The sequence below is a fragment of the Haliotis rubra genome, unplaced genomic scaffold, assembly GCF_003918875.1.
Source record: "Haliotis rubra isolate DU_JTF1 unplaced genomic scaffold, ASM391887v1 Scf580, whole genome shotgun sequence".
Classification (NCBI taxonomy): domain Eukaryota; kingdom Metazoa; phylum Mollusca; class Gastropoda; order Lepetellida; family Haliotidae; genus Haliotis; species Haliotis rubra.
Window position 1 is genome coordinate 511,365 of NW_025767280.1, and position 10,137 is coordinate 521,501.

The window sequence follows — 10,137 nt, forward strand, 5'->3', positions numbered from 1 at the left end:
TTGAAACTTGTACATGTTTCATGTTTTATGCCACTAATTACAATGTTCCTGTCTACTGGACCTGCTAATGCTTTGAACACATGATTACCCCTGTGGAATATGAGAGTTGAAGGTTTTGTATTACCATTTGACTTGTCTCCTGTAGTGGATGCTTGTTGTAAGAACCCTGTGTTGTTGATGCCCTGTTTGAACAATTGTGACTCTTTAGATTTATGACCCTCATGACTCATCTGTATGATAAAGCTGTTATATCACCGACTGATTTGTTAAAACTTGTTCCAATAATACACAGCTATTATCTCCCCTGTTTCTCAGGTTTTCATCACAGTCCTGTCTCAAGGTAAAAGTGAAGACTTCGACAAGATGCTGGAGGTAAGCTCCTTCTGTACATCCAGAATTAGAAAAGTTGACTATGTTTGTTGTTGATATAAGGAGAGACATAAAGAGTAGCTTACTTGTCCTAGAAATCAAGTTTGCTCAGTGTGTAAGGTATGCAGAGATCTAATAGACTGGAAGAATTCTTTTATAGGTTTCCTACTTTTGTTGGCTTAGCTTTCCCCTGTAATAGACACAAGTCTAAGTGTCTGCTGTGTTGACTGTGTGTACAATGTGTACTGAGGCATATTGCCTCTGTATGTGTCTCTAATGGATCTCGGGATCGGGTGGTCAGGCTTGCTGACTTGGTTGACACATGTCATTGGTTCCCAATTGCGCAGATTGATGCTCGTGCTGTTGATCACTGGATTGTCTGGTCCAGACTCGATTGTTTACAGACTGCCGCTATATAGCTGGAATATTGCTGAGTGCGGCGTAAAACTAAACTCACTCACTCACTCACTCTGATGGAACTGTGTGTCTGATCTGTGTTAAACTTGTGTGTCTGTGTGTGGAAAGTTTGTATTTTTGTGCATCTGATGTTTGTTGACACTGTGTCTCTGTGTGCAGCTCTACGACAAGGCCGACATGCAAGAGGAGAAGAGTCGTATTGGACGAGCTCTCGGTGCAGTGAAAGACGAGGAGCTGATAAAGCGTGTCCACGAGTTTGCTATGACTGTGAGTAAATAAGCTGACTCCAGTAGAGGGATGCTATGATCAGGGCAGTGTTAAGATACAGAATATTTTATATATTCTTGACTGAATTATAAACAATTTTAATGAGGCATCATTCGTGGATGGACATTGTGCATTACAAAACCCTTAATTAGTATAATTATATTATTTCAGCTTGTTTGAAAATTGTTTTTATTTCTTGTATACCTTACACTTTTTAGACTTCTAGTTCTTTATACAATTTTGTCAGAGTGGCTTAGAGATTAGTATGAAGCAGAAGGATTGATTGATAGACTTTTTGAACACCTGTCAACGGTGGCTTGTCTGATTTCCTGGGAGAGCTTTTTTAGGTTTTGCTGAGTTGACATTTTGTGGGAATAGTTGTGGGAGTGTAGAGGAGACGACCTCAGTCACATATTTCACATTCACATATTTCAGGACAAAGTACGTGCCCAAGACACAGTGTTTGTGCTCGCTGGGGCCACTGGCTCTGCCAAGGGGAGAGAACTCACTTGGGCCTTTGTGAAAGAAAACTGGAAAGAAATGCATGAGAGATATCACAGCTTCCTGTTAGCCAGGCTTGTCAAGGTGAGGAGGTAGCAAAGATACCGTATGAGTCATGTCTGATCCCGATCCCATCCCATTGGGTGTATGCCTGTGGGAATTCCAGGGACCATTGCTCATAAGAGGTAGGGGCGGTGGGGTAGCCTAGTGGTTAAAGCGTTGGCTTGTCACGCCGAAGGCCCGGGTTCGATTCCCCACATGGGCACAATGTGTTAAGCCCATTTCTGGTGTCCCCCGCCGTGATATTGCTGGAAAATTGCTAAAAGCGGCGTAAAACTAAACTCAGTCAGTCAGTCAGTCAGTCAGTCAGTCATAAGAGGTAATTCTGTGGATGTCCAGATTTATATGTATTTTTCAGTAGATGCTTTCCTACTAGTGTTGGGAATTGGTTAAAATCTTATAATTGTTGATTGGTTCATTACAACCGATCATTTATTGAAAATAATTGGTTAGCCTCATTTATCAAATTTTCCTGGTTATGTTTGTTAATGCACAAAAAATGAACAAAAAACATTTGTAGCTCTTTCAAATCTAAATTTCAAATCTTTAAAGGATGACTAGTATCTTAGGAACATAAATTTCCTAGAGTCTTAAAGATACATTCTGTCATGACATGGAACAAGATGGTAGTGCTTATGAACTGTAACAGACAAAACCAACCTTGTGAAAATATTGTTAATGGAAACAAATGTTCCAAAATAGTGAGAAATCATGATCGATTGCTTGGTCGTTTAGTCATTGCAACCAATCGGACCACCACTGATTCCTACTATTACTTGTGGACCGCCTCCATGGTGTAGTGGTTAGAGCGTCCGCCCAGAGAGCGGAAGGTAGCTGCTCGATCCCCGACCGCGTCATACCAAAAGACGTTAAAATATGGTACTTGTTGGTCCCTGCCTGGCGCTCGGCATTAATGGGTACAAGGACTGGTCGGTTCAGAGTCAGTATAATTTGTCTGATTGGGGTATTCATGCTTCACTGCGGCATGGTATCTTAGTGGTCTAACACTATAAAACCAGCTTAAGTCTGGGCTAGTACAAGCAGCCGCACATACACATACACAGGCATGCACGTCGTCATATGAGCAAAATATTCAAAGCACGATGTTAAATCCAATTTCACCTCACCTCACCTACTTTGACTTGCTGTGCAGTTGGTGTTTGGGGAAACTGATAAACCGCATGTCTGTTTCAGTCATCCACAGAAAACTTCGCAACAGAGGAAATGGCTCAGGCAGTTGAGGTAGGAGTATGGACTATTCCTTACACGAGAGAAGGATAGATGTTTCACTTGCTACAAAATAATGCTTGCTCTCATGTTATCTGAAGTTGCTGTAGTTGAAATAGAAACTCGGATGTAAAATTATCATCTAAACTCTGTAAGTTTTGTAATTTAGACAAAACTATTCATTGTAATTTGGGAAGTTTAGCAGCTGTGCATGTTTCAGTAATGATGTACAATATGCTGACTTGCAGGAATTCTTCAAGGCCAACCCTGCCCCAGCTGCAGAAAGGACAGTGCAGCAGTCTGTAGAGAACATCCGACTCAACGCTCGGTGGATGAAAGATTCGGCAGACAAAGTTTGCCAGTTTTTAAAAAACAGAAAATAAAATCGTGTCATATTGCCAGATTGTGATAAACAATTTTTCCTACTTTCAGGAAAACAGCAAAATAATTTTTACTTTATGTATGAGTCTATTGGTAAGTGAAAGATATTTTTTGACGAATTTTTCAAGTTTTTTGTTTTTGCAATTTAGCAAATAGTCTCAGGCCATTAAGTTTGCTGACTTATACTTTGACGTTAGATAGCTAATTTATTGTTAGGACCACACCGTCGGTGATCAGCTTTACTTGATTATTGTACAATTCCATCCAGTCATTTTGCAAATACCATTACAAGTACAACCTGAAATATATATATATGACAATCCATGGAATCAATATACACTAAAGAAATAGTTTCAGATTCAGAAGGGAAAGTGATGATGTAGATACAGCCATAACATACCAGTAAAGAGAAATATTCTCATGAAGGACAGATTTCATATTGATATTATTTCAGAGCCAGAGATTGGAAACCAAAACTGTAAAAATATGTTAATTATGAAGTACATACATCGTAAAATTGATTTTGTATGACTGAGTTAAAACTTGTATTGATTCATTTTGTACAGCATTACTTGTATAGACTTATTACATGATAGAAAGAGTGCTTGCTCGGGTTATGTAAACTTACATTTATATATTTAGCATTCGTTGTCTTTAAAGGTCTAATTGATCTGGAAAGTTAGCATCAGAAGTGCTATTCTGTAAATGAAATGTTTTATTGATACTCGGAGAAAACATTCCATGTAAAAGTTGTAAAGGTTTTGTTAATGCACTGGCATGTTGTTAATGAAAGGACAGCAGATTGTCTCCCCTGGAGTTCTATTTATTGCCGGTTATTAGATACTGACCAAGAAAACTCACATTGTCCACTTTGCCTTGACTATCATCCGCTTTGTTATGATGATATCCAGGAATTTGTTATATTTCAAATATTTGACTTGAGAATGGCTAATTGAAATTTTGAGAATAGAATCATGATTTAACATTTTGGTTTTGCCATGTAACCTTGATGATTATATGTGAGTATTATCAAATATCAAGATGTAATGTTTCTTATGCTCCACAGTTATCCATTATAGACTTGAAGTGTGTAATTTTCAGTTCCTATAATGGTAAATAAACTGTATTAAACTCCCGGCACAGTGGGACCAGTGGAAATTTTCATAATTTCTGGATGAGCTTGGAGAAGGAGTAGACTCTGGAGCAGATTTGTTCAGATAAACAGGGGTTCACTGTATGCAGTTTTCTACCAAGGAGGGCACACAGTAAACCAAACAGTTACTGCTGATTATCCAACGCATCTCATTTTGAGGTGCTCACTGTTATTCACATCAAGTGGTGTGTAGGAAAGGTGTCGTCTGTCTGTCAGTCTTGTTTCTCGTCTTGTTGTAAATTTGGATTTTTGTATAATGGTTATGGCCCTTGTTAATCAGAATCAGTTTGCCACATTTTTAATCAAAAATGCCAATTCGATATCTTTGAACTCTATATTTGACAGGTCACAGCCATACACTAATTCTCGTCTGATAGTCGAGTGTATACTTGCTAACACTATTGCTCTATGGACATTATTTATCAGTTCATTGCCTTAGTCCAGCAGGCTGACACTCGGTTGTTTCACATGAAATCAGCTTTACGTTGCTGAAGCATTCTCATTTAGATCCGATCAAGGTTCTTGTTTCCGATCAACAGTGATCTGAGTTCATCCCATTGCCTTAACATCACAATGACCTATCATCTGACCAATCACATTGAAGCTGAACATATCAAGGTAAAAATACCGTTATGCTTTTAAATCATACAACCCATGGTGAGTTCTCTTAATCTCGGCCATTTATAGGACATAAATTACAGAATTGTCTTGTGTTTAGTTGTCAGATTTTGGCGAGAGAACTTTGTCCAGATAATTCTGGAAATGTAATCTGGAATGGAAGTTGCCATGGAAACTAGTGCTATAATGCTTATGAAAACTGTTTTCTGATTGCATAATGTCCACCTCTTAGTAGACATTTCCCGGTGGTCAAAATTTGTGAAAAGTCTGGACAAATTTTGTAATGGGATGAACTCAGATCTTTTTAAGTGGTAGCAAGAACTAAGATTTGATTTAAAGGAGATGGATATTTACTAATTTTTATGTGCGAAGAAGGTATTCCATGATCCATAAATCCTATTTGTTCTGGGGATACATTCCTGTTGACAGAAAGAAGCGTTTGAGTGCACTAACACATGGGTTCATTATGGTAGACAACAAAGCAAATGATAAAATCCTGGTACATACTTTTTGTACATTAAACAAAGAACGAAGCATGAAGTTCCTAATCAATAATTTTATGTTTTGTTAGTGTTATACGGAAACTGATCTTGTTGCTGTTACATTTTTTTATAACGGCTTTAGTCTTCATGTTTGTTGAGATATGATGTAAGTATTTGTTATAGAAATACCTGGTACTTGTCATGTTTTTTGTGATTGCTAAAAGGTCATACGGATGTTTTTTTCCTAATGCTTTGGTTTATTCTTTATCTCTATGCAATTCGTCTTTGTTTCGCTTTGTGAGCCCATATTGTTTTTTCAGCAGTGTTTTTATTTGAACATTTCTGTGCTAATTTTGCATTTTGTTGACTTTCTTTCATGTGCTAATAATTGTTGTATGTGCATCTCATATTAGTGCCCAAAATAGGGAAAAGGATTCAATAGATGGTGTATACCTATGGACTCTGCCAGTGCTGTTATCATGAAAATAGAGATAAATGTTAAAAGTCACATTTTCTTTGTTCAACAAAGTACAAAGTTTGTGTTTAAAATATGTCCACAATAGGTTGATCTGTAAGCAAGACAGAAGCTTCAACATCTCCATCTATATGGCATCAAACACTGAAACAAACAGACCTCCAATCTCAAACCAATCAAAATATCTAACCTCATAGAACTATCTGGACCTGCTCACACTCAACATTGTGCCCAAATCTGCAGCAAATGTTTGTAAAAAATGAACAATGGAAATTTAGAAGTTCCCTGTTAATATAATGACCAGCAAAAGAAACGCAATTCGAGAAATCAAACCAATTGTGTTAAAGTATCACATCCAAACTCATGCTGAAAAAGTGGAATTTTCATGAATTCTAAGTTGAGTTTTTATTGCTGGGCAGTACACGATTCTAACCAGTCTGATGGTTTGTCATGATGACTTTGTTTCCTTAACTCAACAATCCTGGAGAGAACGCGATATTACATTCACACTGAGATGTCTCTGTTTTAAGAACTTTAAATTCAACCTTATTTTGAATAAAATCACAAAAACACAAGGGCACTCAGTTCAAAATACTCATAAAAGAAAAAAGTTTGTTTTTTTTAAGTGGAAATTGTACACAGATACTATTATTTCCAGCGTTAATAGAAATCATTACCAGGCTGCATGAGGACCCTCTGACCAAATTCTTCAGGCTCCGCAGGTTGTGATAAATAATTTTTATTTACATCTGGATGTAAGAGACCATAGAAATTTGAAACCATAGGCTCATATGAGATAAGGCAACCACCGACCTTGGTGCAGGTACTTGCTTCAAACACTAATTGTTTCCCTGCCACAATGGTCTATAGTCAGTTGCTTTACAAACTTACCAGGATTTCTGGAGTTTCCTCTTGTTTTTGTTAGCAAGCTTGATGTGTGTGCTGAGTGGCCCATCTATGATCAGTCTCATAAAGAATTGATTAGAAGTCAGAGCTTATTTATCTTGTTACTGTTCGGTATTGACATAAGTACATCAGTCCTGTGTTGAACCTCAGACTTTCAAGAGGCAGACATGTGAAGCATTTGAACTGCAGAAATTTTGACTGTTCAGATGTACTACTTTTCAGCCATGTTCATACCAGGCTATTGGGGAAAAGGTGTTACCTTGCTCATTAAACTTGTATAAATATGTCTTATTTTAGTATGGAGGTATTCCTTTTTTTACCAGGGAGACATTGTTTTGAAATGTTATCACAAGGATCTGATATTCTATATTTCCAACTTAATTTGAGGTTTAAATAAACAAAAATGATCATACATAACTTTTCCATGGGTAACGTCTAGTATCCCACATTTAGGCTGTATATAAATGTGATTAATGGACAAAGGTTTGCCCATTTTGCTTTTTGTATTGTCATGTTTGTTGAAGTGGAGTGGCCAATGTTACAATGTTTATTGAGGAGTGCCACCATCCTCACAGCGCCACCATCCTCACAGCGCCAGGACCAGTGATGAATGATGGTGTATAGTACTTACACCAATAAAGAAGTCAACCGTCACCTGTCTCATGTGTTTGCTTTCCTTACTGGTGTGGTGGCTTTGATGTTAAAGTGCTTCCTCGTCAGATACAGGTGGGTGCAATTCCATTAGGAGATATGGGTGGTCTGTTTGTTGTCCTCTCGGATTGTGATGCTCACTGGAAGCAGTCTCTGGAAGATACCATCCCACAATGTCGTCTGGATGTGAACATACAAGAGCATTCAGCATTTTGTATCCCCAGTCTGAAAAATGAATGTAGTAATCAGTCTTTATGTCATCTCCAAATGACCATTGCATGGATGTGAAAGGTCATACTGCCAGACACCCCAGAGCTTTAGTTGCCAAAATACATCCCACACTTTGTACATTGTCCTTGTTCCAACCTATTATTTTTGGTTTGTAACGACTCTGCTCGGCAACATCTTAGACGTGCATTACTTTGGGTCAAGTGATGTGATGCACGAACAAGTCACTGAGCTAGACCATCCGCAAGATCTTAGACGTGCATTACTTTGGGTCAAGTTGGGATGGGATGCATGAACAAGTCACTGAGCTAGACCATCCCCGTTGCTGAGGACAATGACATTTATGTGTACTATCTAAAGTTACCTTAAACTGAACCCTCAGAGGAAGATGGGATGTTTGTGAAGATTTTCGAGTGAACGTACGATTGTATTATACATCATTCACTATCTCTGCTTAATCTACTGATGGTCAAGAGAGGCGTTGAGCGTACTGCCTGTGTTATGTCACTTGTTGGTTTATCCAGACTGGACTGTGGATGTTCTAATCAACTGTTTGGCATCAGAAGATTTTCAGCTGAGGTGAAATGAATCAACTTCGTTTCAAGATTATACAGTTGTGTATGTGGCAGCGCTCTTGTTCTAGTCCAAGGTCCCGTTTCACAAAGCTATCATTGCGCTAGGACTGTCGTAAGTCGTATACTGTAACAAAGAGAGTCCTAGCGCTACGGTAGCTTTGTGAAACGGGACCCTTATCAATACCAGTTTACAGTACTGGGTCACTGAGATACCATGTGGCAGTCAAACTTGGATACCCTCCTCAGACTCTTGTACTAACTCAGAGTCCATCACTGTACGTCAGACAGGGTAACAGCTATTAAACACGTTATATTTGGGATTACACTTTCTCGGTGAAGTACAGATTCTAGTACGTTTTGGGTTGAGTCCCATCAATTCGAATCCACATCTCAAAATCCGCCAGCACACAGAATCATTACCCACTCAGCCATCGCGTCTAATACAAAAATTGAACTCTGACGACTTATAGTCCAGGGCCTAGATTTTCGAAGCTGTCTTAGCGCTAAGAGAGTTGTAAGTGCCATAAATTAACATTAACTTACGACTGTCTTAGCGCAAAGAGAGCTTCGAAAATCTAGGCCCAGATCACGTTCTTTGGGTTCCCCTCTGACAAATGTGAACTGGCACGTTTCCCATTGTGTATTAGGATACCGAGTGCCGTCTTTTAAGGCATTTTGGTGTGGCGCGGCCAAGGCATCGAATTACGATTTTCCGCTCCCTGGACAGACATCCTTTCCTTCGGAACATGGATGTGGTGGAATATTGGTACGGTGTTGGTACAGTCTTGACATGAATATAGAGGCATTTGTAAAATACATCTCATGTGTTACTGTAAATACAACCAACGGACGATGTCAAAACACAGTACACATGTTTGCAAGAAAAACTATTTGTTTTGCGAGATACGCCTTAATCAACATTTACTATATACAATATAGCTAGTGCTGGCGTGTCCGGCAAGAAAATTCTGTCGTGGCTAATTGTGGACACGTGTAACATTGGCCTTCCAGTGTTTTGGTGATATTGTTGATTTGTATAAGTACACGTAAAATATCAGGCATAGTTTATTATCAGACCGTCCGTCCAGACAATGCCAATGTGTCTACTTAATGTGTCACCCGTAAAATACACAATTGTGAAACAGAGATGAGGCTTGGTGGATGGGTCTTCTCGTAGGCGTCTGAACATACACCAGTACAGCCAGGGTGTTACGTTGTAACATTATACTTAACAAAATATAGACATGGAAATAGTGAATTAAAAACTGATATATTTTGGGAAAACAAGTTTAGACGAGTACCCACACTGCTGATGTCGAAGCCAACATCAAAACTCATAAACTAGTTTTCAATGGTCCGTTTTTTATATAAACGATGCACTCACTATTGATAGGTTAGTAAGATACCTGAGTCTAGTTTACAATGGAACTTGACCTCTACACGTCAACGATAATTTGTCGAGGATTGTACATATATACAGAAAGGGGAAAATAAGAAGAATAATTCATAAAGGACATTCCTTTCTCGTGTTTCGTCTGTGACATGTTATGCCTAGTTTGTAATGAAACATACATCTATGGAAGAGAGCAATGTGTGTTGTGATGATTTGGATTCAAACCCTATCATGTATGCATAATTGTTGTTTGTTTGCATCGCTAACTCGAGTTATAAATGGTGTATCGTTTAGCCTTGTGGCCCACGTTCGATGTCTAGGGTTTATATTATTACTACACTTGTTTGGAACTGGATAATTCAATGTCTGGAAATGCCAGTCGTCTTTGGCACCAATCGTCTTATGGTCCAAGAACGTGCATGTTTGCTTTTAAG

The 10,137-nt window shown here is 38.6% G+C and overlaps 1 protein-coding gene across 1 annotated transcript in view; it reads left to right on the top strand.

Annotated features, from left to right (window-relative positions):
* LOC124254753 (puromycin-sensitive aminopeptidase-like) overlaps window positions 1-7,510 on the top strand; it is a 30,607-nt gene extending 23,097 nt beyond the window's left edge. The window contains 5 exon segments of the mRNA XM_046688600.1: window positions 316-372; window positions 946-1,053; window positions 1,489-1,638; window positions 2,809-2,856; window positions 3,090-7,510. Coding sequence (XP_046544556.1) covers window positions 316-372; window positions 946-1,053; window positions 1,489-1,638; window positions 2,809-2,856; window positions 3,090-3,224 — 498 coding nt within the window. The 3' untranslated portion in view covers window positions 3,225-7,510.
* The last annotated feature ends 2,627 nt before the right edge of the window (window positions 7,511-10,137 follow it).